Source organism: Macrosteles quadrilineatus, unplaced genomic scaffold, assembly GCF_028750875.1.
Source record: "Macrosteles quadrilineatus isolate MER2022 unplaced genomic scaffold, UCM_ALF_1.0 Scaffold_5__1_contigs__length_97177068, whole genome shotgun sequence".
NCBI classification, from domain to species: Eukaryota; Metazoa; Arthropoda; class Insecta; order Hemiptera; family Cicadellidae; genus Macrosteles; species Macrosteles quadrilineatus.
Genome location: NW_026542598.1, coordinates 7,329,843 through 7,349,335, shown reverse-complemented (window position 1 = coordinate 7,349,335; position 19,493 = coordinate 7,329,843). Strand labels below are relative to the sequence as shown.

The 19,493-nt window shown below is 36.4% G+C and overlaps 1 protein-coding gene across 2 annotated transcripts in view; it reads right to left on the bottom strand.

The window, feature by feature from the left end:
• Nucleotides 1-19,324, bottom strand: part of LOC128995361 (putative protein kinase C delta type homolog) — an 88,829-nt gene extending 69,505 nt beyond the window's left edge. For both annotated transcript variants that reach the window (XM_054420364.1, XM_054420365.1), the window contains exons 1-3: nt 18,770-19,324; nt 17,746-17,836; nt 14,897-14,983 (exon numbers count right to left, since the gene is read on the bottom strand). In XM_054420364.1, the coding sequence (XP_054276339.1) occupies nt 14,897-14,983; nt 17,746-17,836; nt 18,770-18,910 (319 nt within the window). In that variant the 5' untranslated portion in view covers nt 18,911-19,324. The remainder of the gene's footprint in view (nt 1-14,896; nt 14,984-17,745; nt 17,837-18,769) is intronic.
• Between the last annotated feature and the right edge of the window lie 169 nt (nt 19,325-19,493).

Here is a 19,493-nt window from a genome sequence, read left to right as displayed (position 1 = left end):
TTTACTCATTTAATGTTTTTTTGTATCTTTACTCCTTAACCCCCAAAACTTAGGTTTAATGTCAAAATTTAAAGGTTTTTTACAACTTTTACAAGCCCCATGTTATTCTTATGTAGAATAACATTGAAAAATGCCGACTTTAGTATGCTCATCTGAACCACTTAGAAACGTGCTAGAGACTTGAAATTTGGTAGTATTGTAGTATGGGATCCTACATTACCGGTGGAATTCCCAAAAGTCCCATTTTCAAATTTTAACCCCCCCAAAAATTCAAAATGGTGGACCTCTGAAAACGAAAAAACACTTTTTTTTCAACCGGATGTAGCTCGAAAACGGTAAGAGCTAGAATAGATTTGAAAGGATCTTAGCGAAAGGAAATTAAATTTTCTACAAAACCCTTACGGCGTTTTCCGGAAATCGCACTCCTTAACCTTCAAAAAACGCCCTACTTTCAAAATTTAGTAAATTTCTTTGAAACTTTTTACGGTTTTCGCTATTTTTTCATACTTAAATAATTCTTTTTTGCAGATATTATTAGTGCTCTGTGTTCCTCTTAATTTACTTTAAATTTTACTCATTTAATGTTTTTTTGTATCTTTACTCCTTAACCCCCAAAACTTAGGTTTAATGTCAAAATTTAAAGGTTTTTTACCACTTTTACAAGCCCCATGTTATTCTTATGGAGAATAACATTGAAAACGGTAGACTTTGGTGTGCTCATCTGAACCGTTTAGAAACGTGCTAGAGACTTGAAACATGGTATTATTGTAGTAGGGGATCTTATATTAATGATGAAATTTGCAAAAATCCCATTTTCAAATTTTAAACCCGCCAAAAATCCAAAATGGCGGACCTCTGAAAACGATAAAACAAGTTTTTTTCTAACGGATATAGCTTGAAAACAGTAAGAGATAGAAAAGATTTGAAAGGATCTTAGCGAAAGGAAATTAAATTTTCTACTAAACCCTTCAAGCGTTTTCCAAAAATCGCACTCCTTAAGCTTCAAAAAACGCCCTAATTTTAAAATTTCGTAAATTTCTTTCAAATTTTTACCGGTTTTCGCTATTTTTCCATACTTAAACAATTCCTTTTTGCAAATATTATTATTGCTTTGTGTTCTCCTTACTTTACTTTAAATTTTACACATTACATGTTATTTCGTAACTTTACTCCTTGACCCAAAATACTTAAAATACTTAAGTTTTTACCACTTTTACGAGCCCCATATTATTCTTATGCAGAATAAGATTGAAATTTGATGACTTTGGTATGGTCAAATGAATCGTTTAGAAATGTGCTAGAGACTTGAAATTTGTTAGTATTCTAGTAATGGATCCTAAGTTAATGGTGAAATTTGCAAAAGTCCAATTTTTAAATTTTAACAAACCCAAAAATCCAAAATGGCGGACCTCTGAAAACGACAAAACACTTTTTTTTCAATCGGCTATAGTTCGAAAACTGTAAGAGCTAGAAAAGATTTGAAAGATTTTTCATGAACAGGAATTAAATTTTCTACAAAACCTGTTTATGCGTTACCCGAAAATCGCACTCCTTCAGCTTCAAAAAACGCCCTACTTTCAAAATTTGGTAAATTTCTATAAAATTTTTACCTCTTTTCGCAATTTTTTTTTACTTGAATAATTTATTTTTGCAAATATTATTATTGTTTTTCCCTTACTTTGCTTTAAATTTTACTCATTACATTTTTTTTCGTAACTTTACTCCTTGACCCCCAAAACTACGAGCCCAATGTTATTATGTATGTGTTTATGTAATTATGGAGAATAACATTGAAATTATTAAATTAATTTCAATTAATTAATTAATTTAATTTTTTTGTTGTTTTGTGTGGCTTTTTGTGCCACAAAAAATAACTTAAGGTTGCACAATGTCTGTAAATTTACTAATTTAATCCAGAGTAATGTTAATTCGACAGTAAAGGTTAGGATTAAATTTGTTTCACATTAATATTCAACATCTGCCATCACGAATAGAGTCCCTAGAAATTACAATTAATGATATAAAGTCATTAGACTTTGTTATGGTCATCAGAATCGTTTAGAATCGTGCTAGAGACTTGTAATTTGGCAGTATTCTCCCAAATTTACTTTAAATTTTACCTATTTAATGTTTTTTTGTATCCTTACTCCTTAACCCCCAAAACTTAGGTTTAATGTTAAAATTTAAAGGTTTTTTGCCACTTTTAGAGCCCCATGTTATTCTTATTCTCCATTCAAGATTTAAATATAATGACTTTGGTATGGTCATATCAATCGTTTAGAAACGTGCTAGAGACTTGGAATTTAGTACTATTGTAGTAAGGGATCATAAGTTTATGGTGAATTTTGCAAAAGTCCGATTTTCAAATTTTAACCACCCTAAAAATTCAAACTGGCGGACCTCTATAAAGACAAAACACTTTTTTTTCAATCGCCTATAGCTCGAAAACGGTAAGATATAGAAAAGATTTAAAAGGATTTTCATGATCGGGAATCAAATTTTCTACAAACCCTTACTAGGCTAGGTGTTTTCCGAAAATCGCACTCCTTAACCATCAAAAAGCGCCCTACTTTCAAAATTTGGTAAATTTCTTTAAATTTTTACCGGTTTTTGCCATTTTTCATACTTAAATAATTTGTTTTTGCAAAAATTAATATTTTTTTGTATTCTCCTTACTTAGGCCTAACTTTAAATTTTACACATTACGTGTTTTTTCGTAACTTTACTACTCCTTGACCCCCAAAACTTAGGTTTAATGTCAAAATTTGGGGCCCCCCAATATTATTCCTACAGGTGCATCGGTCTAAATCAATTTTACCCACTTCTAGATTAACTAAAGATCTGAAATTTTGCTCAATTGTAGGTCTTGCGCCATGACCCATTTGTATTTACCCCCAACCAAAAAAGGGGGCCTGGGGGCGTCGTATTTTCAACCCCCCCCCCCTAATGTTATTCTTACAGGTGCGTAAGTCTAAATCACGTTAACCCATTTCTAGATTAACTGGATATCTGAAATTTGGCATGATTGTTGATCTTGCGCCCTTTTCGAAAAGTGACATTTTACAAATATAACTCCCTCCCCCACGAAAATTATTATCCCCCCAATGTTATTCCTACAGGTGCATCGGTCTAAATATATTTTACCCACTTCTAGATTAGCTAAAGATCTGAAATTTGGCTCAATTGCAGGTCTTGCGCCATGGCCCATTTCTATTTACCCCCAACCAAAAGAGGGGGCCTGGGGGCGGAGCCCCCAGCGAGCCAAAGGCGAGTTTATTTATATTTTCCTATTTTTTCCTATTTTTCGGTTTGTAACTGTTGTGATGGTTTTTTTGTTTACAGTGAAAACCATTTAACACGTTATATTACTGTACCTTAAAATCTATCATTGGTTTTGTATCGTAGGTAGCCTAAATAAGTATGAACGGTATTAGTTAACCAAAACGTACTATTATCGAGTTAAGTTATACAGTTATATTTTGTTTCTGAATTAAATGGTAGGAGTGATACCATTTGGCATTTTCAAAGAACCAACATTGTCTCTTTTGCATACTGACCCCGTTGCAAGGCACGGGTATAGCTGCTAGCAAATACGAATAGTAGCGCTGGTTTGCAGTAGCTGTTCAAATAACAAGCGACCGGCGCTACTAATTGTGACCAACCGGATTATTTAGTATCTTATATAAATTAGAGTTAATCTCTACGACCACAAATGTCTTCTTTCTACATAAATATAAATTCCATAGTACCCCCACCGCAGCAAACCTGCAGCCTAAGCAAAATTTCATTAGTGTGACTTTATTTTCAATTAAATCAAATTCAATAACATTAGGTTTAACGATTACCTAGGTTTGCTGCCTGCAGGGAGGGTAACAAAGTGTGATTTATCTAACTTACTAATATTATAAGTAAAAAAGTTTGGATGTATGGATGTATGGATGGGTTGATGGATGGATGGATGGATGTTTGTGAGAAATACATACTTAAGTAAATACTAAACCGATAAGGTTGAAATTTGGTGTGATGATAGCTGACATTCCCGATTAATATATAGACATATTCTTACCTCAAAAACACTTTCAGAATCCGCCCCAGTGGCTCTGGCTCTGGATTTTCTCATGTTAGCCTTATGAGTATTCATATTAAGGGAATAAAAGAAATTTTTCAGCCGTTTCAACTGTACAAGTTGGTTCTATGATATTAAATAGCATTAAAAGTAAGGCTTACCAACAGGGTGCAGCACTATTATGTTTTTTGCATTTATTACAACAGCTAATTTGAACCAACTTGCAACAAAAAGTTGTGGTACACAATGAGAACCTTACTTTTTCCATGGTTTAGGTGCAGTTGTAGAACATTAGGGCTATGGTAGATGTGTGCTACACTATAGGATACCGTATAAATTTAAAGACCAAATTTCCTTAAACCGTGTCCTCTCCCGTAACTGCAATAAGCATTTTATACTTCTATGCCAACCCCGTACGAAGGACGGGTACTCTGCTAGTACTATATAAGTAGTTTAGATGCTTGTATTAAGTTATCGATAATCCAATTGGTTGCTGTGGCAACTAGTTTCAGCTCACTATTGAGCCATCATCAGGCATTACAAGGACAGAAAATTTTTTCGGAAGGTCGTCATATTTCGTACACATATTTAAATAAAACTAAGACACAACGTGAATGACTAGAGCTTTTGCAATACGATGGCGGGAGTTTAATAATAATATCACTTTATTGTCATAAAACATTTCACATTTCTAGCATAACTGGTAAAAAAGAAGACGGGTGACATCTTAGATAACAAGATTAAAAATTAAAACTATATTAAAAGTCAATTTTCTTTTCAGTATACGTCTGGGTGCCTGATGATGGCTCCATAATGTGTTACCTGTGTGTGAAGTCTCCCTAATGCGGTCACCTGAGACATCATCATCAAAATTAAAACCTGATTCTTTGTCTGGCTCAACAAATGAAAAAAAAAACATGCTTTTTGTGTACAAAAATAACTTAAGGTTGCACAATGTCTGTAAATTTACTAATTTAATTCAGAGTAATGTTAATTCAACAGTAAATTATAGGTTAGGATTAAATTTGTTTCACATAAATATTCAACATCTGCCATCACGAATAGAGTCCCTAGAAATTACAATTAATGAGTTAAACCCTGATATAATAGTTTTAAATGAACATAAAATTATAAATTCTGAAATAGAAAGGTTCAACTTAAAAGATTACAGTATAAATGCCTCCTTTTCAAGGGTTCTTGTCTGTTGGAGGTGGTGTCATGGTTTTAAGTAAGGATAGCATGAAGTATAAAAAAGTAAACTTAAATTGTATTCAAAACATAATTTTAGAAAAAGAATTTGAATGCTGTGTTGTTGAGTACAATACGGTTGGGTTGAATTTTGTTTTAATGGCAGTATATCGATCTCCTAGTTCTAGCGTATCAATATTTATAGAAAAATTGTGTTTTTGTTTAAGAGTATTAGTTAAGAGATTCAAATTTGTATTAGTTGTCATAAGAACATAAGTGTTGTCATAAGTAGTTGTCATAAGAACGATAGTGACATTAACATAAATGTTTTGGCTCAAACCGACAAAAGCTCAATGATGTTTTGCAATTGTACAATATGAGATTTTTAGTTAATTTTCCTACCCGAATAACTTGTACTACAGAATCTGCATTAGATAATGTTTTGACTAATTTTGATGAGCATTCAATTAGAGTCGAGGGAATTGACACACAATTATCGGACCATAATGGGCTAATGGTATCTGTAGATCATTTTGTTGGAGAATACTTAAATAAAGCTAAATTTAAGCACGAAAATAAATATGTGACAAGAGAAACTAGAGTTTTTAATGAAAGCAATTTGTCATTTTTTGGTAAGATATTGGAAAAACAGAATTGGTTTAGTGTATATAATGCTAGTGTTGTTGTAAAATTTGATACTTTTCATGACATTTTTATGTATTATTTCAATTTAGTTTTTCCTAAAGTTAAAAAACGGTCCAGGAATTGTAATGATAGTTGGATAACACCTGATTTAAAACAAGATAGATAAAAAATTGTAGAGTTAAGTACAGAAGCCAGAGTTGTTAAGGATCAAGAAATGTTTAACAGAATTAAAACTTTAAGAACAAATTACAAACAGAATTTAATAAAAATAAAAAAAAGATTTTTATAAAAATAAAATAGAAGAATCTAAAAACGTTAGTAAAACAACCTAGCAGATCCTCAACTCTGAGATTGGTAGTAAGAAAAAATAGTGTAGCAACATTGAAATTGTATATAACGACCATACATTAGAAGATCCGCAGGAAATTTGTAGACATTTTAATGACTTTTTCTCCAGTTATGTTGAACGTTTGATAATTCCACAGTTAGATCCAAATAGTCAAAATAACAATGATGCTCTGCCTTGTTTCAATAATTTCACAAATCAAAATTTTAAATTTAGACCAGTTACAGAAATTGAAATTAAAAAAATTTTAAGTTCTTTTACAAATAAACTTTCAACTGGATATGGTGAGGTTCCAATGATAGTGATAAAGAAAGCAAGCAATCAACTAATAAAACCAATAGTCCAATTAATCAATTCCTCTTTTATTAGTGGGATTTTTCCGTCAAAACTCAAAATTGTAAAGGTAATCCCGATCCTCAAAAAAGGAGATGCACAAAATCTAGCCAACTACAGGCCATTATCATTATTACCAACCTTTTCTAAAATTTTTGAAAGAGCAGCCTACAATCAATTAGTACATTTTCTAGAAACCAATTGTTTGCATGATAAGGAACAACATGGATTTAGACCAAATCGATCAGTTATTACTGCTTGCATAGATTTCATTAATTCGGTAATTGACTCGGTGGATAAAGGAGAGAAAACAATAGGTATTTTCTTGGACCTGAGCAGAGCTTTTGATAGCGTCTCGCACAAAATTCTTTTAAACAAAATTAAAGGCCTGGGAATCAATGGTAATACTTTAAATTGGATTAGCTCATACTTGGTTAATAGAAAACAATTTGTTGAAATAAAAAGTACCATTAATAATCAAACAGTCACCAGTCATTCTTCGCTAGCACAGATTCAGCATGGGGTCCCGCAAGGTTCTATCCTTGGACCACTGTTGTTTCTGTGCTATCTAAAAAATATTCCACATTCTTTTCAAAATGGCTCAACAAAAACACTTTGTCTATATGCAGATGATGCAAGTTTCAAAATTAGTAGTAATACAATAAATAATTTGGAACATAGTTCTTCTTCAGCTTTATTGGGTAGGCTATCCATAACTTTTTGAATAATCACAAACTATTATTAAATACAAGTAAAACCAATTTTATCATGTTCAATGCAGGAAGAAGTAAAAATTCAGTAAATCCAGTAATAAAAATAAACAACCATTCTTTGGAAAAAGTTGTTTCTACCAAATTTTTAGGCTTAATATTGGATGAAAATTTATCATGGAATCTCCACATAGATCATGTAGTTAACAAAGTCACTTCTGGATTGTATGCTTTAAATAGGATATCTAATTTTTGTTCAGTAAATACATTAAAAACAATTTATTTTTCTCTTATTAAATCAGCAATCAGTTATGGCATTGAAATCTATGGAGGTACAACAAAACAAAATTTGGATAGAATTCTTATTCTTCAAAAAAGGGCGATAAGAATCATAATGAATTTGAATGAATTTTGGTGATTCGGTTCGTCAGCATTTTACAGATTTGGGCATAATGACTGTTTACAGTTTATATGTTTTTCACACAGCACTTTATGCTAAAAAACTAAGTATAAACAATCTGGTTCCCAGGTTAGGTGACAGCCATTCCTATTTTACAAGAAATAGAAATCAAATTGCCATTGATTTCCACAGGCTAGAGTTTTATAATAAAAAAACATTAAATACGGGTGCTAAGTTTTTACTACGGCTACCTGTGGAATTGAGAAACGTTAAAGATGTAAAAAATTTTAAGAAAAAATTAAAACTGCATTTGACAAATAAAACATTATATAAATTTGATGAACTCTGACAACCATACTTTTTGTTGTTTATGATCAACTTTTGGTTTAAATAGGTACCTTATGGCTTATGGAGGAAATGTAATTAAATTAATTTGTTAGCTGTAATTTAGCATAATGACGCCATTCGATGTATACCACTGTATATTATGAATAAAGAAATTTTCAATTCAATTCAATTCAATCCATAGTAAGCTGAAACTAGTTGCCACAGCAATTAATTGGATTACCGATAGGCTAATCCAGATATTTAAGCCACTTTTAGGTAAACATTAGGGTGGTGTGTAAAAATTCAAGTTAAGAAATTAAAATTGATAGTTTGCGGAAAAGATGTATTTGGTACATAGGAGAAAATCAAAAATACATTTTTGAAATCTGAGTTCATCTTTCAATTGGCCAAAAACTTACCAAGTGGAGGGTAGCTGCACTTTTTGAGTTCCGCCCATCCATTTAACCAATAAGGGCATGTTTGATATTTTTACATTATTTACATTGTGGTGAGTGCTTCAATACTGTTGAAGGCTAGCTGGACAATTATTTGTTTTTTTTATAAAAGTATAACTTTGGTTTTGTTTAAATGAGTTGCTATGGTTACCAAACAGTTCATTCCTGGTTTTTATAATTCATACACTTATGTTTTTGTCATGCTCAATAAATTCTACTAGTGTACATGTTGCTCGAATTCGAGCAATTGCAAAGTATTACAGGAGTTATTTCAAAACGAATAACAGTCATATTTACAATGAGTTTAAAGAGTCAACTCAAAGATTACCGGTGTGTAACTCATGGAGATACTCACGATGTATACAACAGTAATCAACATTTCCTGTAAATTTATATCATATTTCATAACCTGGTATTGCTTTTTAATGTTTTCTACAAACATTTCCTGACTTATAGCCATATAAGGTTGTCCATGTTTATCTTCGTTATTGATAAACCTAAAGCATTCCGGCCGGTTTTCTCTTTCTCAAATTGCCTCGCTGTACAGGCAACACAGGTCATTGATAGAGGGCCAATTGAGAACGAAAAGTCGTTTTGGGGTAGCGCATTTGTAACCTAATAGTTGAGATTGTCCAGGGTCAGGTGCTGACTGTCCCGCTCCACTGTTCTGTAGCTGCGGTCGTTATCACGATTACGCCTCCTGTCTATGTTTCGTTGTCGTCACGTCGAAAGCATTTAAAAGAAGAAAAAAAAAACAACAAATAAACAAACTATAGCTACACAAAACAACGATAAATGCACAAATTTAAGTTACAGTCATGCTAACACGATCCGCCATAGCGACAAAAAACAACGATAAATACGCAAATTTAAGATACAACCATACTAACGCGATCCGTCTTGGAGGTTATGTTTACACAAACTGAAATAGTAAATAAATGTACTCAATGCGTTTCAGTGAATTGAAAGATAAATAACAGCAATTAAATTATACAGCTGATCAAAATGTAAACAATTATGTTCTTCATAAGGATAACATGGAAACTTTCAAAGCCACTGGGGCAGAGCCCAAGGGACTTTTTCAAAAATGTAAGGCCAGTTTGCAAATCTACGCGACACGCTCTTTCCAATGAGACGTCAATAAAATCGGCAAAGAAATGGCGGAAGAGTTCAACCGACAAAGTTTCATGTAGCGTATTAATTATATAGATTTTCTATCAGTTTCTTGAATAATTTTATCATAAAAGTAACAAAAATAGTTAAAGAAGAACCTACTTCTTCAGTGGTGACCCCGACGTGATCATTTTTTACCAAAATTTAGCAAAATTGCAATACAATGTCTACTTCTCAAGAAGGTAACTCACTAGAACGAATTACTGTGAAGATTCCACAATTTTGGCCAGCAGATCCTGAGCTGTGGTTTGCGCAGGTCGAGACCCAATTCTCCTTGGCTCGGATCACATCTGATGAAACAAAATTCTTTTATGTTTTTGGAAACCTTGATGCTAAATACGCTGCTGAAGTGAGAGACATCCTCACAAGACCACCAACCGAGGGAAAATACGAAAAACTGAAAACAGAATTGATACAACGCCTAAGCTCTTCACAGGAACAGAAGACCAGACGTCTCCTAGAACATGAAGAAATGGGAGATCGAAAGCCCTCGCAGTTCCTCAGACATCTTCGTGCTTTGGCTGGTACCGTTGTGCCTGACACTGTGCTGAAAACTCTGTGGTTGAGTCGTCTGCCTTCATCAACTCAAGCCATTTTAGCAACACAAAAGTCGTCTGAGCTTGATGCACTAGCCGAGTTGGCTGACGCCGTGCTTGAAATTAGCCCGCGTCATCAAGTTACAGAAGCAGCTGTCCCTACTAACAGTCCCAACTCTATGGAAGTAATGATGGAGCGACTGACAATCCTGATGACATCTAAAATGGGCGAAATCGTAAGCACTCTTCAGCACGACATTTCAACTATCAAAGAAGATCTGCGGAGTAATCAAAATCGTCGTCCAACATGGAGTTCAAGTCCGGTTCGGCGATCAAGATCACGCTCCAAGAGCACGACAAGAGACGATGTTTGCTGGTACCACAAGCGATTCGGTAATGCAGCAACTAAGTGCACCAGGCCTTGCAGTTTCCAAGCCAACAACTGGGGAAACGATCTCGGGAGTCTCTAATGGCGGCCAGCGACTCCTCCGATCTACAGACATCTCGCCGCCTCTTCGTCACAGACAAGGTAACAAAACAACAGTTCCTCATTGACACTGGAGCAGATGTTTGCGTCTATCCACGAAAAATGCTTTCAGGTAAAATACTAAAATCTGACTATACACTATACGCAGCAAACAACACCGAAATTGCCACTTACGGGTTGCATACCTTATCTTTGGACCTAGGCCTACGCCGAGCATTTGTGTGGCGTTTTATCATAGCTGATGTTGCCAAACCGATCATTGGAGTTGACTTTCTTCATCATTATGATTTATTAGTGGATGTTCGACGTCAGTGTTTGATTGATCAGGTAACCTCTCTCGTTTCCACTGGTCGCGCAACATGCTCCAATTTGGTAAGTGGTATTAAAGCAATAAATGCAAACCAACCAAATGTCTACATGCAGCTCCTCCAATCATATGCGTCCCTTATTCGACCGGCAGGTAAACCTTCTGTCCCTGTCAAACACCAAACAGAACATCATATCCAGACAACCCCAGGACCACCAGTCTTTAGCAAACCCCGTCGTCTAGCCCCGGACAAGTTAAAGTTAGCCAAAAAAGAATTTGAGGTTATGGTCCAGTTAGGTATAGCTAGACCTTCTTCTAGCAGCTGGTCATCCCCTCTTCATATGGTTCCCAAAAAAGGAGACGAATGGAGACCATGTGGAGACTACAGAGCCCTAAATGCCAGAACCATTCCTGATCGCTACCCTATTCCTCACATTCAGGACTTTTCTCTAAATTTGCATGGTAAAAAAGTTTTCTCTACTATAGATCTTGTTCGTGCTTACCATCAGATCCCTGTAGCTCCTGATGACGTTCATAAGACTGCTATAACAACACCTTTTGGTCTTTTCGAATTTCCTTTCATGTCTTTTGGACTTTGCAATGCTGCCCAAACCTTTCAACGTTTCATTGGTGGTGTACTCAGTGGCCTAGACTTCTGTTACGCTTACATTGATGACATTCTCGTAGCTTCAGAATCCGAAGAACAACACCTCATTCACTTACGACAATTGTTTGACCACCTATCCTCTTTCGGAGTCTTTGTCAACCCAAGTAAGTGCAACCTAGGAGTTCCCATGGTTAGTTTTCTCGGATATCAAGTTTCCGGAGAAGGGATAAAACCCTTACCTGAAAAAGTGAAAGCTCTTGACTGTTACCCCAAACCAAAGACTGCAAAGGAATTAAGAAGATTCACTGGTATGCTAAACTTTTATCGTAGATTCCTACCCCATTCAGCGTCCCAGCAGAGCACACTAAACGAACTTCTGAAAGCCAATCTAAAAGGTAATATGCCTATTAATTGGACTACAGAAAGTGAACGAGCTTTTGAAACTTGTAAAAAAAGCCTCAGTGAAGCCGTTATGTTGTCTCACCCTGCACCGAATGCCTCACTTGCAATCTTCTGCGATTCATCAGACTATGCTGTAGGAAGTGTATTGCAACAAAAGGTAGGACAAAACTGGCAACCACTATCTTTCTTTTCCAAAAAGTTAAGTCTAACTCAACAGAAATACAGTACTTATGACAGAGAACTAACAGCAATTTATCTTGCCATTAAGTATTTCAAACATATGCTAGAAGGAAGACAATTCATAATTTTTACAGATCACAAGCCTCTGACCTTTGCTTTCCGTCAAAAACCTGATAAGTGTTCTCCAAGACAGTTCCGTCACTTGGAATATATTGGACAGTTCTCAACTGACATTCGCCACGTTTCTGGACAAGATAACGCAGTTGCAGATACCTTCTCTAGGATAGAAGAAGCCACTGCCTCCTTAAACTTCCAGGCTTTGGCAGAGTCTCAAGCTCAGGATGAAGAACTACAACACTATTTAGAAACAGAATCCAACCTAAAGCTCAAGCAAGTGCTGCTACCAGGAACGGAAATCTCACTTTATTGTGATGTATCTACTTCAAACCCCCGTCCTTTTGTCACAAAACAATTTCGAAAAAATGTTTTTTACAGCTTGCACAACCTGTCTCATCCCGGGATAAAGGCATCCACAAAACTGGTTAGCCAACGTTTTGTTTGGCCTTCAATGAAATCGGACTGTCGTTCTATGGCTCGCTCCTGCCTCTCCTGCCAGAAGTCAAAGATAACACGTCACAGTTCAACCCCAGTTGGTACGTTTGTTCCACCATCTTCTAGATTCGAACACATCCATATTGATCTAGTTGGCCCATTACCTGTTTCGGAAGGTTACAGGTATTGTTTGACTTGTGTTGACAGATTTACACGTTGGCCTGAAGCAGTTCCACTTGAGAACATAGATGCTGAAACTGTAGCTCGTGCATTATTCACCAACTGGATTTCAAGGTTTGGAACGCCACTGCGCATAACCACAGATCAAGGTCGACAATTTGAATCCTCTCTTTTCCAGCAGCTAACACAGTTAACTGGATCAACACGTCTGCGAACGACTGCCTATCACTCTGCTGCCAATGGACTCGTTGAACGCCTTCATCGACAACTCAAGGCAGCCATAAGGTGTCACACAACAGATCGTTGGACCGAAGTATTGCCAGTGATACTGATGGGGATCAGAGCTGTGTGGCGCGAAGATATGCAAGCTTCCTCTGCAGAACTCGTTTACGGTCAACCTCTACGACTTCCTGGAGAGTTTATGACACCCAGCCAAGATGGACATCAATTGGATCCACCAAACTTCGTAAAGAGCTTACGTCAGCACTTCAACAACCTGCATCCAGTCAGTGGAACTAGACATGGTGCGAAGACGCCATTCGTTTTTAAGGACCTCGCTACATGCACACATGTCTTTGTGCGGACTGACATCCCCAAGGGAGCTCTCGAACCCCCATACTCTGGTCCTTACCCTATTATCAGCAGAACCACCAAGACTGCCGTTGTGGTGATTAAAGGCTGTAATGTCACGGTATCCATGGATCGACTCAAACCGGCATACTTTTGGTCCGAATACAAGAACGATGGATATGCACCAAATAGGACAGAAAGCAACAAATCCACACAAGCACAAAGCAAGACACAAAGCATGGATGATCCTAATTATACCAAGACAAGTTCAAAGCGAATTAAGACCTGCGATTAAGACAAAATCTGGGAGACATGTACGCTTTCCTGTACGATTTCAAGTATCATGATTTACTTAAATTAAATCATTAGCAGGGGGGTACTGTGGTGAGTGCTTCAATACTGTTGAAGGCCAGCTGGACAATTATTTGTTTTTTTTATAAAAGTATAACTTTGGTTTTGTTTAAATGAGTTGCTATGGTTACCAAACAGTTCATTCCTGGTTTTTATAATTCATACACTTATGTTTTTGTCATGCTCAATAAATTCTATTTTCTATCAGTTTCTTGAATAATTTTATCATAAAAGTAACAAAAATAGTTAAAGAAGAACCTACTTCTTCATACATGTTGTATGTTAGATACTTTCTCTGGTTTAGCCTTATTCTTTATATATTTTGTTTTACCTGTTTACTCTGTCCTTGTGCTTGGTTTCTGGGCTATATAGCCTAATCTGTGACCTGTGAAATGGGAGTGTGCGAGTGATCTAGATTCTAGTTTGGTTCTGATTTAATTGTCTCTTGATTGGGACCCACACACCTTGAGTGATGCTTCGGCGATGAGCTTCGAGCTTTGAACCAGTGTATCCACATCAAAAAAATAATCTGAGAAATCCCGTTTAATCCTGCATGTTTTTATGTTCAATCCCGAGTAATACAATTTGACGTTAAATAGTTGTTTAAACATTTGGTAGTAGTTTAATCATTTGGAGTTAGTTTTTCTCTAATATTAAGTAGAAAAAATAAAAATACACGTCATAGCCGAAAATCCTGTTTTATCCCACATCCCATTGCAATTCCGCTCATTTTCTGAAAATTTTGTTATCGGGATAACAATCCTGCATGGAAACACTGCTTTCAACAGCTTGGTAATGTCAGGGAAATGTTTTTATATCCCAATCTGGAACTAATCCAATCTGAATCAATAATGAAATTTCGTGCGGTTCATTCTGAAGAAGAGGGGGAACACATACTTGTGTTGGGCTACTCCAATCAATTAAATCTGAGTAGCCAGACTCATTGAAGTTCAAAGTAGGGGTTATGGAGTTCCTGGCAGAAATTAAAAAAAAAAAAATGTTGTGGGATTCATAATCAAAATCGTAATTTCAGTTAGTCTAGTGTGCGAAGTAATGAACTGATTTTTGTGTGACAACTCACCAATAGAACTGTGGTTAGAGGAAGAAGCTGTTGTCAGTAGTGGATGACGAGGGCTGTAGCGACCGCATTCATGATGTCCCGGCTCATCTACACCAAAACAAAAATTAACAACAATTAATAAAGTAAAGTAACACATTTCAACCTTCCAATATAAACTGTCGATTTTTTCCTCAGAGCAGAAAAGAAATCCATAGGGTGATGCCAGGTTATTGCTTGGCTCCCCAAAGCAGAACCACAGGCGACATTGTCACGGAAAAACTAGGAGCCCAGCCCAGCTTGTCCAACTGGTTGTTTTTTATAATTTTTTTAATCATTAATTTTTACAGGCAAAGTTAGGGCTACATGGCCCTTTCTCACACTTAACCTGTGTGAGTTTCTGCAGAAAATGCTACATAACAAGTTAGTAAGAATTTTCTCTTTCAGAAAATATTTCTGTAGAAAGTCGACAACTTTATTTTCTGCAGAGAAATTCCCCATTCTGCAAACAGTAACGCTACAAAACGTCATACATTACATAAAAAATGCTGTTACATCAATATTTTGTGCATAGATCGTGAGGAAGAACAAATAGAATAACCGAATTACCAAGGCGATTCAATGTAATAACACCAGCAGCTGCGTTTTCTAACGAATGCGAGCATTAGAAAACCTATTAATTTCCAAATATTCACTAAAACTATCACACACATGGTTCATTTACACATAACTTGGACCACGTAAGCCTGTAGAAAATAATTAGATTTTTCCAAGTCCGTTTAAAAAAGTTCTGCCTTGTGTAACTTGACAGTCAACAGCTGACAGGGCGCACGGAACAAAAAGAATTTTTTTACATTTAGTTCTAATTGTTGAATTATTGATATTTAATTTGGGTCGTTAAAAATGTTGGCCTTCAGGTCTCAGTCCAAAATTACATAAGTTCAGGGCCGCGTTAAGAGTCAGTGGCGCCCTGGGCAAACCCAAAAGCAGCGCCCCCTTTATATATATATATATATTCGCCGAAATTCACAGCAGGTGGGTTGGGGGTTGGGGTGAGTGCAATGAACTTGACAGTAGTCGCCATGCGAATGCCTCTTGGCCTACGCCAGCAGCTTATTGCACTACGCAGTGATTTGATTACTGTACAGTACAGTGTGCAGTTCATTGCATTACACACACGTATTGAACGAGATTCTACTATGTTTCGAGAGGGAGTTTTCAATTCCGTATCAGTGGAAATACTGGTTAATACATTTAACTTTCTTTAAAACTGCTTCTTGAGTTTGTTTTCTTTGAGCCAACCACTTGCGGCTCTCGGCTCCACTAGGTTTATGCATTTTTCACTGTTTATAGGCCTACTTACTTGTATCAACACTTCTCTATTTATATATTACTGGTTCACTAACTGCAGTGTGAGTGTCAACACTGACTAGTGACTGTCACAGTTTAGGTTGTGTTGTGACTGATTTGACGACTGTGCAGCAGGCACAACACAAACACAACCTACTGACTACTACTGAGGAGTACAGTTCGGCCAAAGTTTCTGTGCGCGCGACCAGATCTGGTTGAGTCTAGGCGATGGGGTTGGCGGGGGTACTTTTGTGAAAACATTTGTGTCTTTCTACTCACTCACCCCTCAGGCCTAGAGAGCACTCCTACCCCCAGCAATGCCAATAGCCGGCACCCGTATGTTTTAGTTCGGCTAGTAGCAACCCGTCCACGGGCACAGAAGTGTACTGGACTGGACTGGCGCAGCGCGGTAGTTGGTAGTTAAGTTGTGACTTGTGGGGATGGGGGTGGGACTGGGAGGGAGAGGAGGTGCAAGTCAACCGTAGGCCCGTAGACTACAACTACAGCTGGCCTACGTGCTATTCCCGTAATTTGCTGATGTCACCCAAATTGCAAACAAAAAATCAGCTGATGTATTGCCATATAAGTATATATTTGTTTTGATTTGATTGTTATTGTTTTTACAATTTTTTAATGGTAAAATGGTGTTTGCAATCTGAGTGACGTCAGCATACGACGGGAATTAGCACACCTATGTATTTTCCTTCCACCATGCAGGCCTCCCAGCCTCTGATAGTATAGTGAGTGCACCCGGTTCACACTGCTGCCTACCTTTCCCTGACTACACGAGGTATAACCTGAAAGTCGAGTATTTTTAATTTTGTTGTATTTATTTACTTTTGCAATAAGGGAAAATCACTTGACTACAAGTTGAAATCACCCATTTTATTTTTGAAATCCCGGCTGATAAAACCCTTTTTTCCCTAGTGCGGGCGGTGGTTCAGGGCGCCCCTTGGGCGCCCCCCAACCACCGGCGCCCCTGGGCATATGCCCAGTCTGCCCGTTTATAAAAGTGGGCCTGCATAAGTTAGGGTTGTTAAGGAAAGTAGGCTTTGACTTGTTTAAATACCTATTTAATTGTTGTATTAGCCTAGATAATTAGTTTTTAAGTGATTTCTTAAATCGAGGCCAAATCGGAAATAGAAAAAAAATGTTCTTGGTTACAACACAATGGTGAGCATACTCGAGGTCACAGTGAACTCGTTCACATTCACAGACAAAATAGTGAACATCATGCCATCGATGAAAAATAACCGTCTCCTGCAATCGCGGTGAAATCGAGAATATTTCCCACGTTTGCAGGGACATCACCATAGTTACCCATGATAGCGGCAAAGATGCGGTTTTTGCTTGTGCAATCTTTTCAGACGCATTTGGCGATTGTGAGGATAAAAGGTCGGCTTGAAAATTGTACCGTATAACTTTAAAATAGGCTACTATCAGCAAAATTCATTGTTCAATAGAAGAAAGTTCTTTTGAGGCCCCAGCAACCCCTATTAAGGTAATACAGCTCAGTGAATTACCTTCGGGATGAGTACGAAGGTAAGCGGAGCTGTAGCCAGAGCTGCCTGACGAGGACGAGGGACGAGCTGACTGCCAATCACGCTGTCTACCCTGTAATAGAAAAAATCTATTTTTTTGTCTTATTTTAATTTACAAGGTAAAATAGTGAACAACCAAAAGCAAAGGCTAGAGTGCATTCTAAGAAACAAGAATAATATAGGTAGCCTACTGACTGGACTTAAAGTTTCAAATTTTGTAGATTTTTTAACTTACCCCTATTATTTATAGGTTTGCCTCTAAGTTAAGTTTAAGAGGGTCAAGAGGGGATTAATGGTGGTTATTTTCATATTTGCTTAAGACTATCTCAACATTAATGAAGAAAATTAAAACTTTTTAAAGAAACAGTGAAGACATAAAAAACTAGGCCTGCTTAGGCCTAGGCCTGACAACTCAAACAATGAATTTAAGCATTAAGTTAGTCACCATTAACTATGTCTTAGTCAATGGTAGCATTTAACTTTTAGTTTGCAAGTTAAAGAATAAATCCTTTGGGATCCCGCGATATTCTAAAGGGATTTCTTAAAGGTTTTTTTGTCTGCGCTAAGTTAGGGTTGAATAAATTGAAAGTACAAATTTATTTGGCAAGATATGGTAAGTTAGCTTGTGATATAGGTACCAATATGAAATATGTTCCTAAGATTTTGTAGATTGGATTTCAATAAGTTAAGCTACTTTTACCAACTAGGTTGTTAATTCTTATGTTTAATTTACCTAGATTTTTTTTATTACATTTTTATGTTTTCAGATGTAGGCTAAACAAAAAAATTGGTAGAAAGTTAACTTACCGTACCCTATCTGTCATCAAATTTAGGCTAGGTAACTTTTAGAACGTTTTGCTTTACGTAGGCCTATGGCCAGACATAGGTCTACACCTTGGCCTACCTCTGTCATCTTCTACACATAGGCTAATACCTGTAACTTAGAGGAATTTGCATATAAGTAATCACATCTTACTCTATTAGAAATACATAATTTATGTCATACTTCTTGGTAAGCTGATGATCCTGCAACTGGTCTTCCTCTTTCCTGATTCGAAGGTCCATGCCTTTTCTGGGAATTGCTAATACTTCTCTTTCTTGAGTGAGTTCCACCAGTAAACATCATCTTGCACGATATTATTGTCATATTTCCTTACAATACACAGTTTATGGTACAACAAAGGCTAAGTACATTTTAGGAAATGAGTCAAAGTAGCTTAAAGTTTCACTAGCCTAGGTAGGCCTAGCCTACTTCAAGACTGGGCTCACTATTTTATGACAACAAACATGTTGTTTATATGTTCATGTTAAACTTATACACTAAACATATAAATTAACACTCCTTTAGATCACATAATTCAAGAGTAGAAGTAGCCAACAATAAATGCCAATCGAAAACTAATGAAAGGAATCCACTTCATTTTGGTCTCCAACATTCACTAGTTCCAAAAAGAATTTAACCTGAACAGCACGAGGACTAGTCCACTTGCAAGGTAAAAAAGCAATACTTAAGAGTTAATAAATAAAAACCACTATAAAAACCAATGTTGTGTACGTGAAGAAGGATCTAAAGACTATAGTCCAAGCAATTTAACGACATTACGTCGATACATCACATCAACAAAACTCCCCAGACCAAAATTCCAAGTTCCAACTCATAAATCCTACTCAAAAAGAGACGTCTGGTCGTCTGCTTCTGCTACTCAAACTTTACATCCATCAGCTGATGG